Raw genomic sequence first — 25,522 nt, 5'->3', positions numbered from 1 at the left:
GACACAGTATGAGTTCCAGGAATTGTAAATTAGTTGCATTAATACTAATGTGTTGCCCAGTTACACTAAAATAACCTCTTTAGGCATTCACATGTTCTGGTGACATGAAAAATGTCCAAAAATAACTCTTCTAAAATATGACTCATTATAACAACAAAGGCATGGTTTCAAGCACACAGAGTTCCCTTCTTTCAGAACAAAATATCTCTTTAGTTATTAAGACTATGTGTCCGATTTTTCTGATTTTTATCTTATTTTATTTTTTAAAATATATTTTATTGACTTGAGAGAGAGAGGGAGAGAGAGATAGAAACATCAATGATGAAAGAGAATCATTGATTGGCTGCCTCCTGCATGCCCACACTGGGGATTGAACCTGAAACCCAGGCATATGTCCTGACCAGGAATTGAACTGTGCCCTCCTGGTTCATAGGTCAATGCTCAACCACTGAGCCAGGCTGGCCAGGCTTATTTCTCTGAATTTTAAAGGAAATAACAATATTATCAACTAGAGGCCTGTTGAACGGAGAGATTCGTGCAATAGGTCTTCCCTTCCCCTGGTTGCTGGCACCGGTTTTCCTCTGGCACCCGGGACCCAGGCCTTCACTGCTCCGGCCTGAGCCTTCAGTCTTCGCTCCACTGCTACACACCTATGTATGCAAATTAACTGCCATCTTTGTTGGGTTAATTTGGATACTCTCCTGATTGGCTGCTAAGCGTAGCAGAGGGATGGCCAATTTACATGTTTTTCTATTATTAGGTAAGATAATTGAAAATGTCATAAGTATGAGAAGCTGAAGTTTGCCTTGAAATTATATTTCTACCTTAAAATGAAATGATCTTAGTACAAGTTTATTTCATTTTGCCATTATTGGAAATGCCATCTTTTTCTTGGATTAGCACTTTAGGCTTAAATAAACAGGTACTGTAGCTATTTTTCATGCAAAGGATTAAGGCACTAGATACACGTTCACAAATAAGATGATGAATTTGAGTAAGTTACACTTGTGAAATGTATAGTGCTCAGACTGTGGGGAAATGCTGGAAGTTAAACTCATATTCTTCTAACCTTCCTTTTTAGGGGTTTTAAGTATGATAGAACGAGGATTGATTCCACCAACAGCAAAGATTAACTTTCAGAATCCGCCCATTGTACCCAGAGCGGCTCCTCTGCATAAATTTGGTGAATCACATAAGACTCGAACTGCTGGTAAGGTAGCCTGGCTGGTATGCTTAGCTGGGGACACACAGAAATTACCTCCCACCCAAATCTCGTCTCCCACTATCCAACTCTGACCTTCAATAATAGAACAAGAGGAAAACTGTAATGATTCTAGGTTTCACTTTACTGAGTAAAGTAACTTCAGTCTCATTGTAGAATACCTACTACGGGCCTGTGTTCTCTGTGTGTTAGAAGGTTGGGATTTTCAAGGGGCTTGCAGCGTGGTTGGGAAAACAAGACAGAGAAAGGTAAATACCAATACAAAGTAGTAGAGAATGAAAACCAAATGGCTGTTAAAGTCTAATGCTGCATGAGCTCAGAGCAATGACTACTGAGGGCTTGAGGTGCTAGAAGAAGACTTCGAGGAGGAGGCTGCATGGTATAGGGTGCTCAGGAAAAGCACTGGCCTGAATCTACTACTCAGTTGCCGAACCTCAGGCAAGTCATTTACTTTCTGAATTTTAGCCATCCCGACAAGTCTGTCGTGGTATCTCTTGGTGCGTTGAATTTTTCTTTCCCTAATGACCAATGAAGTTGAGCAGTTTTTGGATGTGTACTGGTCATTTGAGTATATTCTTTTTAAAGGTGAGTTAAGACTTTAACCTGTTTTTAAAAAAAATGAGTTGTGGCCCTGGCCGGTGTGACTAAGTAGTTAGAGCTTTGGCCTGTGCACATGGGCTGAAGGTCCCATCCCCAGTCAGGGTGCATACAGGAGAGGCAACCAACTGATGTTTCTCTCGCTCTTTCTCTCTCTCTCTCTCTCTCCCCCTTTCTCTCTCTTCCTCCTTCCACTCCCTCCCTCCCTTGTACTCTCTCTAAAAATCAATGAAAAAAAATATCCTCGGGTGAGGATTAAGCAAGAAAAAATGAATTAACTATAAATTCTGTATACTAATCTTTTATCAGTTTTATGAATTGCAAACAATTATTACTACTCTGTGACTTGGCATTTCATATTCTTACTGGTGTCTTTTTTTAATTAAACTTTTGAATTTGAGATAATTGTAGATTCACATGGAAAGAGAAAGAATGAAGCTCGATCCCTATTTTATACTATATACATAAATCAACTCAAAATTTATCAAAGACTTAAACATAAGACCTGAAGCTGTAAAACTGCTAGAAAAAAGTATAAGGGGGGTAAGGTCTTGGCAATGATTTTTGGATTTGACACCAAAAGCAAAGGCAATAACAACAAAAATAAACAAGTAGGCCTATATCAAACTAAAGCTCTTCAGGCACAGCAAAGGAAAACACCAACAAAATGAAAAGGCAGCCTAAGGAATGAGATAAAATATGTACAAACTACATATCTGATAAAGGGATAATATACAAAAAATATACAATAATTCATACAACCCAATAGCAAAAAAATAAATATCCCAATTAAAAAATGGGCAAAGGACCTGAATAGACATTTTTTCAAAGACTACGAACTTATGGCCAACAGGGACATGAAAAGGTGCTCAACATCACCAATCATCAGGGAAACGTAAATCAAAACCACCATGAGCCATCACCTCACACCTGTTTGGATGGCTATCATCAAAAAGACAAGAAATAACAGATACCAGCAAGGATGTGGTGAAAGGGAATCTATGTGCACTGTTGGTGGGAATGTAAACTGGTACAGCCACTATGGAAAACAATAAGGAGGTTCCTCAAGAAATTAAAAATAGAATGACCATATGATCCAGCAATTCCATTTCTGAGTACTTATCCAAAGAAAACAAAGTCATTATCTTGAGAGATGTCTGTACCCAATGTTCATTGCAGCATTATGCATAATAGCCAAGGTATGGCTATAACATGAGTTTCTGTTGATAGATGACTAGATAGATAGATAGATAGATAGATACTGATATATGTATATATAATGGCATATTATTTACACTTAAAAATGAAGATCCTGACATTTGTGACAACATGGCCGAACCTGGAGGGCTTTATGCTAAGTGAAATAAGTAAGACAGAGAAACAAATACTGCATGGTACCACTTATATGTGGAATCTTAAAAAAGAAATCAAACTCATAGAAACAAAGAGTAGAAAAGTGGTTGCTTGGGATGTAAAGGGGTGGGGGAAATAGGTAAAAAGTTGGTAAAAGAATGCAAACCTTTAGCTATAAGACGAATGATGTCTGAGGATCCCATGTAAAACATGGTAACGATAGTTTATAGCTGATACACTGTATTGTATAATTGAAATCTGCTAAGAGAGTGGAACTTAAATGTTCTCACTAATAAAGGAAAAGTTAAACGTGAGGTGATGGACGTGTTAACGAACTAGATGGAGGACATCCTTTCACACTGGGTACACATATCAAATCACCACAATGTACACTTAAAATATCTTACAATTTTGCCAATTAAGCTCTCATAAAAGTTGACTTTTTTTTATAAAGGCACAAATAATATTTAAGACAGATACTACAGATACATAGAATATTTTTAAAGTCATAGTATGGTAACTTTATACCAATATTTTTTTTAATGAAACGAAAATTTTCCTAGAAAAATATAAGTTGCAAAAATTAACTCATGAAAAAAAATAGGAAACTTAAAGAAAACCATTTCATTAGATAATTTTAATTGGCAGTCAAAAATATCCAAATTAAACACACATGGACAGGTGCACACATGACGTGCTGTATTTGATCAACAACCGTCAAGTCTTCCTAAGATTGTGGCTAAAAATTGATGGAAAAGGGGTGGACTAAGGAAGTCAGGTGAAGGAAGCCTCATTTATTTGACTCAACTAACTACTTAAATAAATTATTTGTTCTTTTTCTTGGAAAGAGTAGTGTAAGGATTTTTCTCTCCTGAGACTGACAGACTGTTTGTAAAGGGCAGGTGGGTTTGCTGCAGACAACAGGAGGGATATGATTTCTCTCCCAAGAACTGACTAGTATGTGGGCTTACGTGCTACACACGTAATGGACTAGATGGGTTCTCCAAAAGTTGCTTCTAGATTTAATGAATTTCAAAACATAATATTTATTGTGTTTTTCACTTGCATTATTTCCCCAAGCCATTTAAATTCTCTAGAATCATTTTTTAATGACTACACAATAGAATAGTCCATGATATGTAATTATAATAATTTACCTCTTAAATGAACTTGGCTATTTAAAGAAATCTTACAGGGAAACATTTTAAGAAACAACTAGTGCTCTCTAATTTGCCTGCTTTTAAAATCTGCCTTCTCACCTAGGCAGTTTGCAGAAGTCGAGCTGACCTTACACTCTGATGGAATTGCTGTTATGCTTTTTGCTTTCCTTCTGAAGTCAATGATCACAAATGTTTCATTGACTTGATATAGGAAAGACTGACAGCGAACAGTCAGTGGGTGACCAAACCATTTTACTTTCAAGGTGCAAGCCCAATAGCATTAACCTGTTACAAAATTTACCCGGCGACCAAAAAATACGCAGGAGTAAACCTGTTACAAAATTTACCCGGCGACCAAAACATACGCAGGAGTACCGGAGGCACAGGAAAAACCCATTTATTTTCAGATGTTTCGCATGTACTAGTATAGGACTCAGGGGAGACTGTTTCTCTCCAAATCCTGAGCAAACCAATATGGAGGAAGCTCTCCCTTTATACCCTTTGGTTTCTTTGTCCCCCCAATATGGGATGGGACTTCTGGATCTTTCGCGGGCTTTGCGAAAAGCCCAGTGTGTTGGGATGGGGGCCGTGAGACCACACCTAAAGGCCTGGCCTGGCACCAGCACTGATAACCCCGTCTGGGCGTTGTTCATGGTTTATGGTCTCTGTAAATTGGGAGTAGTACGTAGGTAAACCGATCTTGCAAGAACAGATTGTGGAGAAAGGCGCAGTGACTTAATTATAGGCTATCAAGAATGTACATTAGGTTACTGGCACAGATTCAGAATGCTAGCCCCACCCCCCAAAATGTCTCATTTTCCCCATCAAACCCAATGACTCGGCCTCTCTTTCTGAAACAGGTAACTTGGTACTATCTCCATCCATAGCCCCTTTGGGTGCAGCCCAAAAACCAAAGCCGATTCTAATAGTGAAGAAGATCTCTCCCACGAAACAAAAAGCAAAGGTATTCATATTCCTGGCTAATGAAAGAAAATTGTTCTTCTTTATAATATTCTCAGTGAGATTTATAGTAATCATGTGTTATAGAATTATACCTTTCACATAGAATCAACACCATTTCAGTTGTCTCGGGGATGCATTTGATGTTTAAAAGCGGAGATTGTGATACAAGTAAACTCTGCTGTGACATTATCAGTCATGTCAAATTATTGTGAGATTAACTAAATGATTGGGTCAACCTATACTGCTCGCTGGATCAGAGTCCTGAGTCAGAACACAATAGCTATTGCTTTACATCCAAATCTGTGCTGCGTAGTGTGTTATTGTGAGGTTTTGCTGTCTTTCACTTGTCTTTAAGCCAAGTTCTCCAATTTTGCACAGATGCCTTAATGAGGAAGGAATTTTATATTCTCTGACACTGGGACCTCACAGTACAACATATTCACCCTCATGGAGAATCTCTTGGCCTAAAGGTGCTGGGTTTTTGTAGCTTGCTTTCTTATGTTTATGGCCTCAGACAGACCTGTGATAATTGAAACTTTTCACCATAGAAAGGAGACAGCTGGCAGTGTCTTTTTCTGGCCTGACCCTATGTGGTCATGTTTACAGCTGCTCCCATTTAAAAAAAAAAAGAAAAAGAAAAAAACAAAAGAGAGAAATTAAAATGTCATAGAAAAAATTAATCCTACTGTGTCTACATCGTAGTCTGTTACCTGCTCTTCCCAGACCTTCATCTTTTAACGCCCAGGTCCTCCTCAAGATGTTTGCACTGTATTTGCAGCGCTGGTGGGCTGTTTCCTCTTAGATTTCCAAGCTGTTTATGTAGCAGCATGTCATGTGACACTCCAGTTGCCATGGCAAATATTTGTGTTTCATGAAAACTGTCAGTTAAAAAAAAAATCAATGTAAATGGCCAAATCCCAAGACAGACAGGCCCCCAGGCTAGCGTTTGGCCTGCACCATTATTGTTTCAGATTCAGCTGTTTAACAGGCTGTGCGAAGGCCACGGGCTAATGTGCGTAATGGGAACAAGGGGGGCACCTGTTTCCATTCCCACCGTGTTCTAGCTCCCAGGTCCCACCGTTTTGCGGACAACAGATCTACAGGTAATACAAGGATGACTAGGTTTGAAGCGTTAAGCTGAAAGAATTAAAAGCTTAAACATTTTTTTAAAGAATGACATTTTCTAAGTACTAATTAAGCCTGCTTCTAATTTCCTATCCACTTCACGAAGCTTTCCTCCCTCCTGCTAGAAGCAATCATAGTTAAAGATTCCTTCCTGTGTCCCAGATTGGTACATTCTTTAACTGACTCTTCAGCAGTACATGTAATTATTCATACACTCTGTGAAAAGTGCCCCAGCTTGGAAGTTACAAGGCCAAGAGACTGTGATATGACTGGCCTCTGGGATCAGTGCCCCCCACTGGGCAGTGCGGTGCCACACCGAGAAGCCCTTTCCTGTAAATATTGCTCCACGGGTCCCCCAGAAGTGGGGCTTGGCATCTGGGTATAGTTGTTTTTGAAAATATTTACTTTGTCAGACTCTTTCTTCAAAGTAAACAGAGCCTTTGGCAGGCAGAGCATCATTGTCTGGGGTGGGGAAGGTCTTTCCAATCATTAGCTCCTGCCTGCATGGAAAAGGGAACAGGCTGGCCCAGCGGGGGAACCTGGGGCGTGGGGGGAGGGGAAGGGAGACTGTGCCTTGTATTTGTTTTGTAAAATTGCTGATGAGAGTCATTTTGATTTAAACTGTGTCTCATTATTCATTGTAGGGGAAAGGCAAAAGGTCAAGACTATCTATGGAGAGGAAGGTGGGTAATTTGTGTGACTAGTTGAAATTTGGGGTCTGTCACCTGATGTCCCTTCCTTTTGCTACAGGGCAGAAATATGGGAGGCAAGTTTGACAGCTGGAGATAGTAACAAAAGTTCTTTGCTCTTCTTTTATAAAAAAAAATTACATCATGTTTTCAAGGGGGAAAAATGGTTCATTTAAAGTGGAAAAGAATTTTTTCCCCTTTGTTGGGACTGAATTACTTCTCAGGCTTCAGTCCAAAAATGCTATTTAGCATACTCAAAATTTGGTTGAATCACATCAGTCTTCAACCTCAATCTAAGATTTTTACCTTTTAAAAGTGCACTTAAAACGAAATAAAATGTAAAAAACAACAACAAACAGTTGTCCCCCAGCATGTTTATGCGTGTGTGTATGTGTATGCATTCATACACATACACACACACACACACACACACACACACACACACAGCATATATGATGTAATAGGTAAGGGTAGTGGATTTAGAGCTAAACTAAAACAAATAAGGTAACAATTTGGAAAAATGAAATAGTCCCACAATGCTGCAAGTGCATGCCAGCCAGGAACATTCCATGGGGCCATGCATGGGTAATAAAAGTTCTGAATTTGAAGCAACAAAGAGCTGGTTTCTCCTCTTACTAATAGAGGGACTTTCAGCAAGTTACTTAGATTCTCTGTGCCTCCCTCTCCTCCTCTGGCAAATGAGAATAACACCACCTTTCCCACAGGGTTGCTGTGAGGGTGTGAGGAGTTGATGTCACATGTGGACATGCTTTGGGACTACAAAGCACTTGTTACCATAATTCATTGGTCTATTTTTAAGAGCACCTTCCAGGTGTCCCTTTCATCTTAGCAGTAAGAATTTCAAAGGGAGCTTAACCATCCCTTTCCAAGAAAAAATATCCCACTTTTGGGATCTCCTTATAATTCTGCAGAGCCGTGACTCCGTGTTTAGTCACGGCCACATATACAGTCCTAAACATAGACAAATGGTTTCTAGATAAACTAATCAATGCAATTAAATCCTTCCTCTAGCTCCCCTTGACTTCTTGCTGTGAGGAAATTGTGAACTTGCTTCTGCATTTAAAAATAGGATGTGCTTTAGGAATACTAAGGTATTTTTAAGCCTGGCACTCTCTGTTCAAAAACATAACTTGCTGGTAAGGAGGTGAAACAGTTAACACAGCAGGTGTGGGTGTGAAGGGCCTGGGCCCACCTGCTGGAACTTCCACTTTTCTCTTTATCCTGGGGGGAGTTGGAGGGAGCCTTGTATGGGTGTGGAAGCTCTTAAAACACTGATCTGTGCCCTAACCGGTTTGGCTCAGTGGCTAGAGCATCCGCCTGCGGACTGAAGGGTCCCAGGTTCAATTCTGGTCAAGAGCCTGTACCCTGGTTGCAGGCACATCCCCAGTAGGGGGTGTGTAGGAGGCAGCTGATCAATGTTTCTCTCTCATCGATGTTTCTAACTCTCTATCCTTCTCCCTTCCTCTTGATAAAAAAAAAATCAATAAAACAAACAAACAAAAAATCCCCACACTGATCTGGCCCTGGCCAGTTTGGCTAGAGTTTGGATAGAGAGTCAGCCTGTGGACTGAAGGGTGCCAGGTTTGAATCCAGTCAAGGGCACATACCTCGGTTGCAGGCTCGATCCCTGGCCCTGGTTGGGGCTGTGTGGGAGGCAACCAATCGATGTGTCTCTCTCACATCAATGTTTCTCTCTCTGTCTCTCCCAGCATTTTGGCTTTAATATGTCCAACCCAGTGGAGGAATAAGCCTGCTTCCTGAATGTGTAGAGTGCCTCTCCAGGTGTATTTGTGGTTCCAAAACAACCTAGTCTCCTTTCTTGTCTTGTCTTAAAGGATTCAAGAGAGTGAGGTCAGACTTTGACAAGAACTAGAGTTCTTCAACCTGGAGACAAAAGATGAGATCTTTTTAAAAATCCAAGCCCATTTTTTTCTCTTTTAGACTTGCTTTCCCTCAAGAAACCTCATTTAATTTATCATCTTAAAGTAAGAAGAGAGGAAAAAATCTGAAAACAAAAGAAAATATTTTAAAAGCAATTTTCCATTTTCTCTAATTTATTAGAAATTGCCACCCTCACCTATGGAGTTTTGACATGAAACTTTTGAATTAAAAGTATAGTTTTATTTTCAAAACATTTCTTGCATGAAGGAATTGACAAGAAAAAAAATTCATAATATTGTTTTTATTTCCCTTCATGGCATCGCTAAGTATACATTTGTATTACATGTAATTAACAATTTTACTTATTGACACCAGAAAAAGATTAAATCATCAGTGAGCCACAAAATAAAATCTTTACATTTTTAATTTATATTTTTCATTTATCAAATTATGGCCTGATTACTCATAGAAAATTTGTAAAGTTCAGAAAGGAGAAAAGAATGCCAAAATATGCAAGAAAAATTTTCCATCATGCCACATTATTTAAGAATTGGCATGTCCCTTGGTTGGTATTATACTATATATTCAACTGTGATTTTACTCTTTTCCCCTAACAATTTATCAAAGCCTTTACATATATGATTTAAAACTTAATAAAATATTTTAATGACTGCGTAATAATCTGTCTTAAAGATCCTATATAATAAAAGGGTAATATGCAAATAGACCAAATGGCAGAACAACCGAACAACCAAAGTGTAATATGCTAATGATATGCTAAGGCTGCTCAATGGCTCTCTATGACATGCACTGACCACCAGGGGACAGATGCTCTGACTAGTAGGTTAGCTTGCTGCTGGGGTCTGACCGATTGGGACTGAGAGAGATGGGCCAGGCATGCCCTGGAGCCCTTCTGCAGTCCCTCCCCAGCCCAATCGTGCACCGGTGGGGTCCCTCAGCCTGACCTGGGCCCTCTCACAATCCAGGTCCCCTCGGGGGATGTCGGAGAGCCAGTTTCAGCCCTATTCTGCAGGCCACTCCCCTTGGGAGGGTGCCAGATGCAGGGCTCATGGCTGGTGAGTGCTGCTGTGGCAGCGCTAGCCTCTCCTGTTCAGGACTGATTGGGCACAAGCCTGCAGCAGACACAGTGGGGCCGGGATGAGCGGGAGCAGCATGTAGGAGCTGCAGGTGGTGTTGGACTGCAGGTTTCGGCCTGATCCCTGCAGGCCACCCAGAGGGACCCCCCACCTGTGCACAAATTCATGCACTGGGCCTCTAGTATACCATAATTTTCTTAGTTAATATCCTATTGTTGGACATTAAATTATCAATGTCAAATTATTATTATTAATAAATAATGACATTATTTCCAGTTTTTCTCTTTTGTAAATAAAACTGCCATGAACATCTTTCATATTTGTACATAAATATTTATATTTAGGCTACATCTTAGCAGTAGAACTCCTTGGTCAAAGGGTATGGACATTTTCAGATACAAGTAATTAGTTTCTATTAGTGCTGCAGAACTCAAGCTATGAGTTTGCAAATAGTTTGTATGATCATAGAACAGTGTTATGCTATAGACTCAGCCCAAGTGGCTATGAGCCTAAATTTTAGTATTCATTCATTCATTCATTCATTCATTCATTCAACTAATATTTATTAAGCTTTTACCATATACCAGACAGTGTACAAGTTCTGGGGATACAGCAGTGAGGAAAACAAGCCAAGTCTTTGCCCTGTGGGGTTTATATTCTAGTGAGGGAGGCAGAAAATAAACAGGTACTTACTATAATGTCAGGTAGTGACAAGTGATATGAATTAAAGCAGAATACACATGTAGATCTCTAGGGTGTGAAAAGGTGGGGTGTTATAAGAATTCTGCAAGTGTTCTTCAGTTACCTGTGATCAGCACAATTTTCTTCAGGATAACTGTAATGTAAAGTTTTACTTTATACTGATAATGGAGGTCCTTTTCAAAGCTTCCTCTTTTTCCTTTACCTATTGAGAAAGTGATGACGTGACTTATCTTGGGGAACTAAGAATCCAGGCTGCTTTTGAGGTCCATCCTGGCTAGTTCCTGGCACTTCTCCCAGCAGTTCCATCCATCAATCGTAATTGTCACCAAGTGGTCCTTAACTATGTCACATTCTTTCAGAGAATATTAGAAGGGTAGCAGAAAAGGTGTAGTCAATGCAGCAGTAAAATGAAATGTTTCTCTAGGAAAGGAAATTTCACATTTGACTGAAAATATATTCTGTTTTTTAAAATCTTTCTGATTTCCTTCTGTTTGATCTCCAACCAGAATTGGATCCATTGAGTGTTTTTGTTCTATAAGAATGCATTTAGGGGTGAGGATTTTTCTCCTCAGGAAGTGTTTCAGGAAGACTCATTTGAATGAAGATACCGTTCAAAACAATAGCATAAATTATCACTGAAAAATTGCTGCTGATCTGATTGGCCTGTATATTCAATTCTCTTCCTTTATATGTCTCCACTCAGTGAGTTCTCCATGTTTGCCTTTTATTCTCTTTACTAGAGGCCCGATGCACAAAATTTGTGCATGGAGCCTTCCGGCTGCTGGCTGGGGCCTCCCTTCCTTAGCTGCTGGCTGCTGGGGAAAGCATTCCTCCTTTCCATGCCACTCCTTGGTGGTCAGCACATGTCATAGCAAACGATCGAACTCCCCATCTCCAGGTCAAACTCCTGAGGGGACACTTTGCATATTAGCCTTTTATATATAGATTACCTCTCAAAGGCCCCACCTTTGAATACCATCACACTGAGGACTGGGGCTTCAACATATGGATTTTGTGGCAACACAAACATTCAGTCTTTGGCAGGTTGCAATTTGCCCAAGCATATGTAACATAATAGTGAGAGAGCTGGACTTAATTCCAGGTTAGTAAGACTTCAGGTTAGTAAGACTTATTTCCCTGGGAGTAAAAGGTGAGGCCAATGACCTTCAAGATCCCTCACGCTTTCAAATTCAGGAATGTGATTATGCTGAGTCCTTGAATCCTGTTTAGTCAGCTAATCTCTCTAGATATTATATGTATCTTTCTAACATTTTAGCAAGCTGAGGTCTTGACATCTGTTCTGTACAAAACTTAACACATTGTGGACCCTTGACAAATATTAAAGAGCAGTCCTGAGAGATGGTGTCCCTGGTCTTCAGAGAAGAATGAAGACTCATCTCCGAGGGTCACTCCACCCATACTCTGAGCTAGACTCTCACTTAGAGCTGCGATGTTGGGAGGAACTCTTCTCTTTCACACAATGGAACTGCCTAGGCCTGTGGTTGGCAAAATGCGGCTTTTTGGCCCCTTGAGTGTGGCTCTTCCTAAGCCTTAGGAGTACCCTAATAAAGTTAATAACAATGTACCTACCTATATAGTTTAAGTTCAAAAAATTTGGCTCTCAAAAAATATTTCAATCGTTGTACTGTTGATATTTGGCTCTATTGACTAATGAGTTTGCCAACCACTGGCCTAGGCCAATAACTAATGGATATGTTTGGTGTTTGAGTAAGTGAACATGGGCTTATATATCCAATAGTAATTTAGTCTACCCTTCTAGGCAAATCATTCTCTAAAGATATTATCCGCCCTGACTGGTTTGGCTCAGTGGATAGAGCGTCGGCCTGCGGACTGAAGGATCCCGGGTTCAATTCCAGTCAAGGGCATATACCTTGGTTGCGGGCACATCCCTAGTGGGGGTTGTGCGGGAGGCAGCTGATCAATGTTTCTCTCTCATCGATGTTTCTAACTCTCTATCCCTCTCCTTTCCTCTCTGTAAAAAAATGAATAATATATATATATATTTTAAAAAAGATATTGTCCATGTTGGATTGTGCCAAGTACTTGACCATCTTCCACCAAGAGATCTTGGTTATATCTAATTTAGAGATCCCTGACTCTAGTTTAATATTACATCCACATGCTGTCCACATGTATGAAAAGAACATTTTTCATAAAAACATTCAGCTTAGAAATACATGCCCTTTTTTTTTGGAATTTTTCTTCGTAGCACTTATTTCTAAACTTTAGATCATACTGGGCCTACCTTTTTGGCTTCACATCTGTGACTTGCTGGCATATGTAGTCATCATGCTGCTTCCTGCTATGGTTTTAGAATTAGAATTTTCCCTAAACAACTGCTCCAGAAACTCTCAAAGTTACCTCACTAGTGATTACACTTTGCAAATGAAGAAGAGCATTTCCCAGCTAGTTGACTCAGTTAGAGCAGGATGCTAATAATTAGGCCATGGCTACAGGTTTGGGTTCTGTGTGGACCAGAGAGCTATCCCCACTACAAGGAAACAATGTGGCTATTGAATCAGTGACATTCATTGGGAGTACTGCACAACTTAAACCAAAAAGCAGGGAGGGAAAGGAGGGTGCGAGGAAGGAGAGGAAAAGAACAAGAGAGAAGGAAAGAGAGGGAAGGAAAGAGAGGGAAGGAAGGAAGGAAGGAAGGAAGGAAGGAAGGAAGGAAGGAAGGAAGGAAGGAAGGAAGGAAGGAAGGAAATGTAGACAAGTTCATGGAGATGAATGGTAAAGGAAGAATAGCAGAAGGAACCAAAACTTGAAGCATGGCCTGACCTTTAATCAGGGCTCTTGTTCCTAGCAGGCTGTGAAACAGCTTTGTCTCTACCTGCTCAATGGGTCTCACAATGCTGATGCACTGCTTTAATTTGGGAAGTCTTTCTCTTGAGAGACATGTCTTTTCTTGCTCTAAGTCTAAAGTGCTCCCAAGTGTGGCATTCTCTGTGACTGATGTACTACAGTTATGCTTTAGCTGACTCCAAACCCATAGCTTCCCCGTGCCTGAGTGGTCTATTTGATGTCCAAGAGTGTGTTTCCTTTAAGAGCAGGTCTTTACTAGACTATCATCCAAGAAGGTAGGGAGGTGTAATCCCTTTGTTCTCAGAGAGCCATTGTTAAATTCTGTAACCCCACTCTCACCCCACAGATATCCTATATAATAAAAGGCTAATATGCAAATAGACTGAACGGCAGAACAACAGGAACAACCAAACAACCGAACAATGGGTTGCTATATGTGCTGACCATCAGGGGGCATGCATGGAACATGGCGGGCGTCAGCCACAGTGGGATGGTGGAGCAGGTGAGCGGGGGTGCCAGACCAAGGCAGGTTGCTGTCATTGGGGCAAGCCTCTGGTGGTTACTGAAAATTCTTTGCTCCTGAATGGCACAGTCCTGCCTGGCACTCACACCTTTTGCCAGCACTGGCCCGCTTGCACATGCTGCAGGCACTGGAACTGTAGCTTGCACCCACTGCCAGCACCAGAGCTGCCACTCGCACTCACTGCCGGCGCCGGCCCTGCTTGCACCCGCAGCTAGCTCCAGAGCCGCTGCTCGCACCCACCGCTCGCACCCGCTGCCAGCACCCAGTGCCGGTCCCAATTGCTTGGCACTGTCAGTGGGCATGAGCAGTGGCTGCTGGCCCCAATTGCCCCTCAGGGGTTCTCCACCTCCCCCTGTTCCTGAGGGGCAATCGGGGCAGCAGCTGCTGCTCACACCCACTGACAGCGCCAAGCAATTGGGACTGGCACTGGGTGCAGACGGCGGCTCCAGCACTGGCTGTGGGTGTGAGCAGGGCTGGCACTGGCAGGGGGTGCAAGTGGGGCTGGTGCCATCAGTGCATGGGAGTGGCAGCAGTGGGAGCGGGGCTGCCAGCAGAGAGGGAACTGGGGGCCACAACAGGAGGGGCCGGGCTGGGGCACAGAGGATGGGCCAAGACCCACCCCTGTGCCCACTGCAGCCTCGTGGCCCACAGTTCCTTTCAAGGTACACGAATTCATGCACTGGGCCCCTAGTTCTTTATAAAGGTCAGAAAAGCATTTGCTGATATAGGTAGATGCCTTAGACCTACCCCAGGGAAAGGCACTGTCCCAGAGAGACTTAAAAGTCCTCTTCTTTCATAAACTTCTCCCCAGGTTGCTCCATTTTTCAAGGATGGCCCCAATTTTATACAACTCTCTGTAAAAATAAGGAATTTCAAAATATTTTTAACATTTCCAAGGAGACCAGATTCTCTGGCAGATCTCCTGTTCATAGCTACACTTCTTATGGGAGTCTCAGGGTCTACATTGACAGAATCAAACATGGGGCTGGCAGGACCAGCCAGCTCCATACATGCCCATCTGTGATTATTTTGCGTATCTGTTTCTCACTGACGAAGCACTGTCATTCTTCTCCGAATTCAAACCTTTCCATCATCAGAACCCATTCGTGAAGGAAGGCAGAAGTGCAGCCATGGGCCATTTCTGTGGGAGCATGTGCCACTTGTGTTCCAGGAGTGGCAGCTCCTCCTGCCAGCACTGATGGCCGCTACAGGAGGCTTACTTCTCTAACTCTCTCTTGACCATCCCAAAGAAGGAATTTATTTCCATTTACCAGTTTGAATTCTTGGCACCTTGATTAGAACAGAAAGGGCTAGTGTCTTGGCGAGAAGGCTTTTTACCATCACTCTTATGCCTATAACCAGTGACCCAGTGCACGATTCGTGCACATTGAAAGGAAATTAATTAGAAGGTGGCCAGCGGGGCAGGACTGGGCAAGATGGGCTGGACACGCCCTGGAGCCAACCTCCCGCAGTCCTTCCCCGGCATCTGCGGAGTGAGCGGGGTCCCTCCAGCAGGCGGGGTCCCTTTGCCTAGCCTGTGGGGATCGGGTCAAAACCGTCTCTCCGACATCCACTGAGAGGTCCCGGAGTGCAAGAGGGCACTCTGATAAGTTGCTGTTGCACAGGGTGTGGAACACAAATGCAAGTGTGCAGTAAACCAGATTCAGGGCCGACAGTGCCCCAGCAACACCATAACCCACTGCTGAAGGTGCAATTGCATGGCCCCCGTGAGGAATTGGGCTCCTTCCTCTCTGGTTTCAGGGTGTGTTACCTGAGAACCACTGCTGCCAAGTCACTGCAGCTCGGCAGCTCCTGTATTGAGCATCTGCCCCCTGGTGGTCAGTGTGCATCATAGTGACCAGTTGGACTGTCAGAGACTTCGCATATTTGCCTTTTATATATATATATCTTAAATTAATAGCATAAAAAAGCTCGTTGCTATTTAAAGTCAACTTCTAAAGTTCAAGGAAATTTCCTCCTTTGTGCTTAACACTAACTTTTTGTTATTTTTATACTTGAGATGATAGTAATTAATTCCACTGCCTAGAACCTAAGAAAAGAAAAAGAGTGTGAAGTTGTTTTTTTAATTTACTATGTTTGCTTATTGTGCTTTTTAAAAAAGAATGTTTAGCCCTCGCCAGTTTGGCTCAGGAGATAGAGCATTGGCCTGCGGACCAAAGGGTAGCGGGCTCAATTCTGGTCAAGGGCACATGCCTGGGTTGCAGGCTCGATCCCCAGTAAGGGTGTGCAGGAGGCAGCCAATCAATGATTGTTTCTTATCATTGATGTTTCTCTCTCTCCCTTCTCTTCCTCTCTGAAATCAATAAAAATATATAACAAATAAAAATAAATAAAAAGAATCTTTATTGTTGAAAGTATTACATATGTCCTCCTTTCCCCATTGACCCCTTCTAGCCCACCCACTTCCCCCACCCTAGGCCTTCACCACCTTATTGTCTGTGTCCATGGGTGATACATATATGCATACAAGTTCTTTGATTGATCTCTTCCCATCCACTCACCCACTCCATGTTACCTCTCAGATTCCACAATCTGTCCCATGCTTCCATGTCTCTGGATCTATTTTGTTCATCAGTTTATTTTGTCTGTTAGATTCCACATATGAGTGAGACAATATGATACTTGTCTTTCTCTGACTGGCTTACTTCACTTAGCATTTTTTTTTTTTTATAAAAAATAGGTGTTGACTTTTATCCAATGCTTTTTCTGCATCTATTGATATAATCATATGATTTTTGTCTTTCAATTTGTTTGTGATGTATCACATTTATTGATTTGCAAATATTGTACTATCCTTGCATCCCTGGAATAAATCCCACATGGTCATGGTGTATGATCTTTTTAATATATTGCTGGATCCAATTTGATAATATTTTGTTGAGGATTTTAGTATCTATATTCATCAGGGATATTGACCCGTAATTCTCTTTCTTTGTAGTGTCTTTATCTGGTTTTGGTACTAGGATAATGCTGGCCTCATAAAAAGAGCTTGCAAGTGTCTCCTTCTCTTGGATTTTTTGGAATAGTTTAAAGAGGATAGATGTTGATTCTTCTTTGAATGTTTGGTAAAACTCCCCTGTGAAGCTGTCTAGACCAGGGCTTTTGTTAGCTGGGAGTTGTTTTTTATTACTGCTTCAATTTCATTAGTAGTTATTGGCCTCTTCAGGTTTTCTGATTCTTCCTGATTGAGTTTTGGAAGATTGTATTTTTCTAGGAATTTGTCCATTTCATCCACATTGTCCAGCTTGTTGGCATATAGCTGTTCATAGTATTTTCTTACAATCCTTTGTATTTCTGTGGTGTCAGTTTTACTTCACCACTTTCATTTCTGATTGTATTAGGGTGCTTATATGTTTACCAGGGTTAGATCCCTTGTTCGATCAATCCCTTTAGTGTTATGTAGTGACCTTTATTGTCTCTTGTGATGGCCTTCATTCTGAAGTCTATTTTGTCAGATATGAGTATTGCTGCCCCAGCCTTTTTCATTTCAATTTGCATGAATTTTTTTCCCATCCCTTCACTCTTATCCTGTGTGAGTCTTTTGTTCTGAGATAGGTCTCTTATAGACAGTATATATTTGGGTCATGTTTTCATATCCATTCAGCTACCCTATGTCTTACACTTAAGGTTATTATTGATAGGTAGTTATTATTGCCATTTTAATTCTTTATGCCTGTGTTTCTCTCTATATATATTTATTATTATTACAGAAGTCCATTTAGATTTTCTTGTAGTACTGGTTTGGTGGTGATGAACTTCTTTAGCTTTTTTTTTTAAATCTGGGAAGCTCTTTATTTCACCATCTATTTTGAATGATAGCCTTGCTGGATATAGTAATCTTGGTTTCAGATCTTTGTTTTTCATTACCTTGAATACTTCAGGCCATTCCTTTCTGGCCTGTAGAGTTTCTGTTGAGAAATCAGCTGACAGCCTTATAGGAGCTTCTTTGTAGGTAATAAATTGCTTTTCTCTTGCTGCCTTTAGGATTCTTTGTCTTTAATTTTTGGCATTTTAATTATGATGTGTCTGGGTGTGGGCCTGTTTAGGTTCTTCTTGCTTGGGACTCTCTGTGCTTCCTGAATTTGTGTGACTTTTTCCTTCACCAGGTTAGGAAAGCTTTCTGCCATTATTTCTTCAAACAGGTTCTCTATCTCTTGTTCACTTTCTTCACCTTCTGGTATTCCTATAATGCAAATATTGTTACACTTCATGTTATTCCACAGCTCTCTTAAGCTGTCCTCCTGTTTTTTAATTTTTTTTTCTTTTTGGTTCTCTGATTGAGTGGGTTTTTTTTCTACCCTGTCTTCTAATTCACTGATCCAATCTTCAGCTTCCCCTAATATGCTCTGTATTCCTTCCAATGTGTTCTTTATTAATACTATGTCATTCCTTATTTCATAGTTACTATGTATTTTCTCATGCATCCTTTCCATCATTATTCTGAATTCTATCTGATAAATTTATTATCTCCATTTCATTTATCTCTTCTGGAGAATTCTCTTGTTCTTCCATTTGGAGCTTTTTTTTTATCTCCCCATTTTAATGGGCTGCCTGTTTGGGTTTGTGTCTACGTATTAAGTAGCTCTCAATCTCTAATGCAGGACAATGTCAAATGCTGTTTGAGACCCTGTTTGGAACTATTAGTGATCCACAGCTTGTGGCTTCCTCTGCTGGGGCTGGGTGCATTTGGAAAGGACCAAGATGTACACCAAGATCTGCTTTTCCTAGCCTTGGGACCAAAAGGAGATGAGGCAAAGACTCAAAGCCTCCAAAGACCCACCTCTGCTTGCAGTCTGATTATTATTCAGTTTGGATTAGCTTCAGGCTATTGACCACAGGGTGGGGCAAGAGGTTTTCCAATAAGGTGGGACAATTGCTTCTGCCTGCAGGCTGATTGTTATTCTCAGTTTCTTAATGGGCCTCAGAAACTCCACAAGGTGGGGCAAGCAGTTTTCCAATAGGGTGGCGCAATTGATTCCCTCCCCAGGCAAAAGCTGCCTGGATGGTAAAGGTATGCCAGAGAAAGATGTCCTCTTCAGTATGAGGGAATGGCTCAGCACAGGAAACCGGAGTGTCTGCCTTCTGAGGTCTAACCCCGGAGCCCCGAACCCTGGCTTCTGTTCACACAATTCCAGTCACTCTACCCTCCTTCTGCTAGAGCCCAAGGTGAGTGGTTGCACATGAAATTTTGTGCATTGGCCCTTTAAGGAGGTGCCTGCATTTCCAGCCATCTCTCCCAGGCAGACAGCAACCCTGCTGCTTTTCACAACCAGATGTTTTGTGGGCACCTTTCTCAGTTCCAGTGCACTGGGCTGGGAGGCCAAGCTTGGAGTTTATACCTCAGAATTCTCAGTGGAAATGCCATAGAGCTAAGATATCTCTCTGGATCTTCAGCTGCTGTCTTTGGGATCCCAGCCAACCCTTGTGCACCTCTGTACCTCTTACCAGACTCTATGCAGTCTCCCCTTCTGTCCTTGGTTATCAGGGTTGTCTCCAGCTTGTCTTCAGTTGATTATTCAGGTGGTTTTTCTGTATTTTAATTGTAATTCCAGTTTTGTCCTGGGAGCGTGTCAGTGTAGCTTCCACTTGCTCCATCACCATTTTGGAATCCTCCTTATTGTATTTTATTGTGACTATATCACTTGGCTTGCTTTTCTCTTTGATAGCTTTCTGCCTTGAATTTGTTAGTATCAGATGACATTTTAAATATAAGAGTAGAGCATGAGTAGTCTCTAACATAGTGATACTCAGCACGGAGCTGTGGCATAATAGTTACTGATACATTAACTGGGTCCCTTTTTTTGAGTTCTTCAAAATGCAGAGAGCAGCATCATTTTACAATTTGGTAAAGATGAGTTTATACATCTGAAAATATTGACATATTGAGGACAATCTGTTCCTTAAATCCCTAAGCAAGAAGCAGTCAGCACAGTGAGTTGATACCTGCTTACCACAAAGAAGGCAGGGCCTAAAATATCTATGTGCCCTCACCCCCTACCAGTGGTCGGTAAACTGTGGCTCGCGAGCCACATGCAGCTCTTTGGCCCCTTGAGTGTGGCTCTTCCACAAAATACCACATGCAGGTGCGCACATACAGTGCGATTGAAACTTCGTGGCCCATGCGCAGAAGTGGGCATTTTGTGGAAGAGCCACATTCAAGGGGCCAAAGAGCCGCATGTGGCTAGCGAGCCACAGTTTGCCAACCACTGCCCTAGGCCATTAGGAACATTTGGACAGTAGGCAGAGTGTCTGTTTTTTCAGTGTAACAGGTTTCAGTAATGAAATGCAATGGTTTCACAGTGGATGTGGACATAACAAAAATTCCTTTTCTTTCTTTTTCTTTTTTTCCTTTATTGATTAATGTATTACATATGTGTCCTTAACCCCCCATTGCCCCCTCACCTCCCTGCTCATGCCCTCACTCCCCTAGTGTCTGTGTCCATTGGTTATGCTTATATGCATGCATACAAGTCCTTTGGTAGATCTCTCCTCCTTGCCCCCACCCTCCCCTGCCTTCCCTCTAAGGTTTGACAGTCTGATCGATGCATCTCTGTCTCTGGATCTGTTTCTGTTAATCAGTTTATGTTGCTCATTATATTCCACAAATGAGTGAGATCATGTGATATTTATCTTTCTCTGACTGACTTATTTCGCTTAGCATTATGCTTTCCAGGTCTATCCATGATGTTGCAAATGGTAGGAGTTCCTTTTTACAGCAGCATAGTATTCCATTGTGTGGATGTACCACAGTTTTATGCTGGTGGGCACTTAGGCTATTTCCAAATCTTAGTCATTGTAAATTGTGCAGCTATGAACACAGGGGTGCATATATCCTTTCTGATTGGTGTTTCTAGTTTCTTGGAATATATTCCTAGAAGTGGAATCACTGGGTCAAATGGGAGTTCCATTTTTAGTTTTTTGAGGAAACTCCATACAGTTCTCCACAGTGGCTGCAATAGTCTGCATCCCCACCAGCAGTGCATGAGTGTTCCTTTTCCTCCGCATCCTAACCAGCACTTGTCATTTGTTGATTTGTTGATGATAGCTATTCTGACAGGTGTGAGATGGTACCTCATTGTCGTTTTTATTTGCATCTCTCAGATGATTAGTGACTTTGAGCATGTTTTCATAGGTCTCATGGTCTTCTGTATATCCTCTTTCGAAAAGTATCTACATATTTAGGTCCCTTGCCCACTTTTTGATTGGATTGTTTATCTTGCTTTTGTTAAGTTGTATGAGTTCCCTGTAAATCTTAGAGATTAAACCAGCCGTGGGCAAATTACGGCCCGCGGGCCGGATCTGGCCCGTTTGAAATGAATAAAACTAAAAAAAAAAGACCGTACCCTTTTATGTAATGATGTTCACTTTGAATTTATATTAGTTCACACAAACACTCCATCCATGCTTTTGTTCCGGCCCTCAGGTCCAGTTTAAGAATCCATTGTGGCCCTCGAGTCAAAAAGTTTGCCCACCCCTGGATTAAACCCTTATCGGAGATAACATTGGCAAATATGTTCTCCCATGCAGTGCACTTTCTTCTTGTTTTGTTGATGGTTTCTTTTGCTGTGCAGAAGCTTTTTATTTTGATGTAGTCCCATTTGTTTATTTTCTCTTTAGTTTCCATTGCCCTAGGACCGTGGTCGGCAAACTGCAGCTCACAAGCCACATGCGGCTCTTGGGCCCCTTGACTGTGGCTCTTCCTAAGCCTTAGGAGTACCCTAATTAAGTTAATAACAATTTACCTACCTATATAATTTAAGTTTAAAAAATATGGCTCTCAAAAGAAACTTCAATCGTCGTACTGTTGGTATTTGGCTTTGTTGACTAATGAGTTTGCCGACCACTGCAGGCCTAAGAGCTGTATTGGTGAAGATATTCCTTCGGCATATGTCTGAGATGTTGCTGCCTGTGGATTCCTCTAAGATTTTTATGGTTTCCTGTCTTATGTTTAAGTCCTTTATCAATTTTGAGTTTATTTTTGTGTATGGTGTAAGTTGGTGGTCTAGTTTCTTCCTTCCTTCCTTCCTTCCTTCCTTCCTTCCTTCCTTCCTTCCTTCCTTCCTTCCTTCCTTTCTTTCTTTCTTTCTTTTCTTTTTTTTTTTGCATGTATCTGTTCAATTTTTCCAACACCATTTATTGAAGAGAATATCTTGACTACATTGTATTCTCTTGCTTCCTTTGTCAAATATTAATTGACACAGTGGTTTGGGTTGATTTCTGGGTTCTCTATCCTATTCCATTGGTCTATATGTCTGTTCTTGTGCCAGTACCAGGCAGTTTTGAGAACAGTGACTTTGTAATACAGCTTGATATCCGGTATTGAGATCCCTCCTACTTTGTTCTTTCTCTGGATTGCTGCAGCTATTTGGGGTCTTTTTTTTTTAATTCCAGATGAATTTTTGGAAAGTTCCTTCTAGGTCTGTGAAATATGCCATTGGTAATTTAATGGGGATTGCATTGAATCTATAGATTGCTTTGGGTAGTATGGACATTTTGATGATGTTGATGATGACCAATCCATGAATACGGTATTTTCTTCCATCTGTTTATGTCTTCCTCTATCTCTTTTTTCAGTATCCTGTAGTTTTCTGAGTACAGGTCTTTTACCTCCTTAGTTAAGTTTATTCCTAGGTATCTTAATCTTTTTGGTGCAATGGTAAATAGGATTGTTTTTTTAATCTCTCTTTCTGTAAGTTCACTATTGGTGTATAAAAATGCCATAGATTTCCGGGTGTTAATTTTGTATCCTGCTACATTGCTGAATTCATTTATTAATGGGTGTAACATATATTGCTGTTGTAATCCAAGCCACTTCTGATTTTATTTTTTAAATAGCATTTACTCAGTTATTTTCATACAGAAAAGAATAAAGAAGAAAAAACTGCCCATCATCCCACTCTTAGAGAACCCATCTCAGCATTTAAAAACAAAAGTAGTATTTTTCATGACTTAAAATTCAATCAGTATAGATAGGAACAAAATGAAGCAAATGCTTCCTTGGTTTTATTTGTTAGGTCATTTCAGATTCTACCTGAGGATAGCGCCAGATATATCCTTTATTTAAGAATAAAAGAACATATGTCAAGAAGAACCTAGAAAGTGGCCATGGTGATAACAGACAACATAATGCTCCTTATAAAATCACTCCTAGATATTAAGAGAAGGTGGCAGAATTTCAAAACACCAGAAAGTGAAGACCTGTTAGATGTCAGAATAGACAGGAAATCTTTGATGAGCACATTTGAAATTATCATAAAGATAGCAACGAGCCTTGGCTAGTGTTGCTGAGTGGTTAGAGCGCCAGCCAGCACCCCAGAGGGTTTCGTGTTTGATTCCCAGTCAAGGGAATGTACCTGGTTTGCAGGTTCGATCCCAAGCCCCAGTCAGGGCATGTATAAGCAGCAACCAATCACTGTGTCTCTCTCACATCAATGTTTCACTCTCTCCCCCTCCATCACTTCCTTCTACTCTCTCTAAAAAAAAAATCAATGGAAAAAAATATCCTCAGGTGAGGTTAACAAACAAACAAATAATGACCTTCTCTCGGTGGTGGATAACGTATGAACAAGAAAGCAGTGATTTGCTTCCATCCATGCGTACGTGAAAAGTAAATCACAGAGATTACAGGGTCAGTTGGCCACATCAAAGTGAACTAAATGCACAACTTGTATGTGATCAGTTTCGAGCAATTAAATAACACTTTTATTAAAAATGATAATAGCTTTGAGCAACCTCTAAAATATTCTTTTGGTAATGAGTTTTATGATAGATACTGGCCAGACTTTCATATTATGGCATATAGGTATTAAATCAAAACTAGGATCTATATTTTCCTTCCATCGAGTAGTAGATGATAATGTGATTGTGTGTTTCTTGACCACTCCTTTAAGGTAGATCATAATTCTTTTTCATCTCTGACATTATCTCTCCACAGAGCTTGAAATTCACACCACCTTCCAGAGCTCTGAAATCACCATGGGATCACGACTTTTTTATTTATGATGGCGTCATAGACAACACAGCCCCAGACTTCATAGCATTCAAGTCACATTTTATTTTATCCTGGGGAAGTATTCTCTCTCTCTTGGAACACATCGAGAAGTTCCTCAGGGAATATGCAATACCGGAAGTCAAAATCAAAGGGAACAGTTTGGTAGACCTCCTTCCAGAGTTTGAGCTGAAGAATAAACTTACCAGAAATGACCTCCTCTCAGTGGTAGAGAACCCTCTTCCCATCCAAAAGATGTTAACTGTTCCTGGCCAGAGATACAAAGGGCAAGGTGGGAAGTTAAATGCTGCCAGCAAGATCCAAGCCACATGGAAATGCTACAAAGCAAGAAAATACTTCCACGTTTTCCGCCAGCAGAAGTGGGCGTCGGGTGTGATTGCCATCGCGTGGCTCTTACATTGCCATAAGACACGACTGATGAAGATCCTGAAGGAGTCACGTGAGAGACACCTGCAGAATTTCCGCATTCGAGCCAAGGTACACAAGGCCGCCAGCTGTTAAGGCAGACTCTTTTTCTAAACATTTCTTGCTTGAACGATTGCCATAAGCTGTCTCTTTATCTGTCCTTTCTCTCTCCGACGACCCTCCGCCTCCCTCACCTTCCACTCTCCTCCATGTGCGATGCACAAACCCTACGTTTGTTTGTAGCATGCATCATATTTTAGTCCTCACCAGGAATCTGCAAGACCTGCTGCAATTTTTCTATAGGAAAAAATGTCCCTTCACTTTGACTATGGTAGTTCTGTCAGGAAATCAATGGTGTAACTGCATTACCTTTTCTCCCTGTATATACCTTCTGGCACTTTAATTTGCTAGGGGAAAAAATCCTGTCTTGTCTACATTGCTGTCACCACTTTGTCAGAAAGTATTTAAGTTTGCAGACAGCCTTTTAATTAGTGCTCACAATTTCATTTATGTTTGCTTTCTCTTTTTTTTTCATTCATATTCTGTTAATTAAGTGAGCTGCCTCTAATCTTCCCCTGCCAGTAGCATCATGTAGCCACCTAATTAAATTAATTGGGGAAGATGTTTTAAGTATGTAATTAAATCAATTAATATAATTTATGCCTGGCTTAACTGTACAGTGGAAACACAGCTGAAGTTTGACTAGATGAATCCACTACAGCTTCCTGTCACTGATCAATGCTCTTCTTGATTTTTAGCATCTGGCAGCCAACTGGAATCGCATCAGGACCTCCAGGAGGACTATTATCCATATCCCATCATTAGGTATAACACTTTTGCCTGCAAATCTATCAGCAACCTCTATTACCCACCACATTATGGCTCCTTGATTGAGTTCAAGGAAGGCCCCTTGTTTTATTCAAAT

General features: G+C 41.1%; 1 protein-coding gene across 1 annotated transcript in view; it reads left to right on the top strand.

The window, feature by feature from the left end:
• Positions 1 to 25,522, top strand: part of IQCH (IQ motif containing H) — a 198,818-nt gene that overhangs the window by 71,442 nt on the left and 101,854 nt on the right. The window contains exons 7-11 of the mRNA XM_059697431.1: positions 1,082 to 1,210; positions 5,193 to 5,296; positions 7,065 to 7,103; positions 24,118 to 24,669; positions 25,356 to 25,422. Coding sequence (XP_059553414.1) covers positions 1,082 to 1,210; positions 5,193 to 5,296; positions 7,065 to 7,103; positions 24,118 to 24,669; positions 25,356 to 25,422 — 891 coding nt within the window. The remainder of the gene's footprint in view (positions 1 to 1,081; positions 1,211 to 5,192; positions 5,297 to 7,064; positions 7,104 to 24,117; positions 24,670 to 25,355; positions 25,423 to 25,522) is intronic.

Source organism: Myotis daubentonii, chromosome 1 (genome assembly GCF_963259705.1).
Source record: "Myotis daubentonii chromosome 1, mMyoDau2.1, whole genome shotgun sequence".
Taxonomy (NCBI): domain Eukaryota; kingdom Metazoa; phylum Chordata; class Mammalia; order Chiroptera; family Vespertilionidae; genus Myotis; species Myotis daubentonii.
The sequence above is the reverse complement of the archived record's forward strand: the minus strand, read 5'-3'. Positions and strand labels throughout refer to the sequence as shown.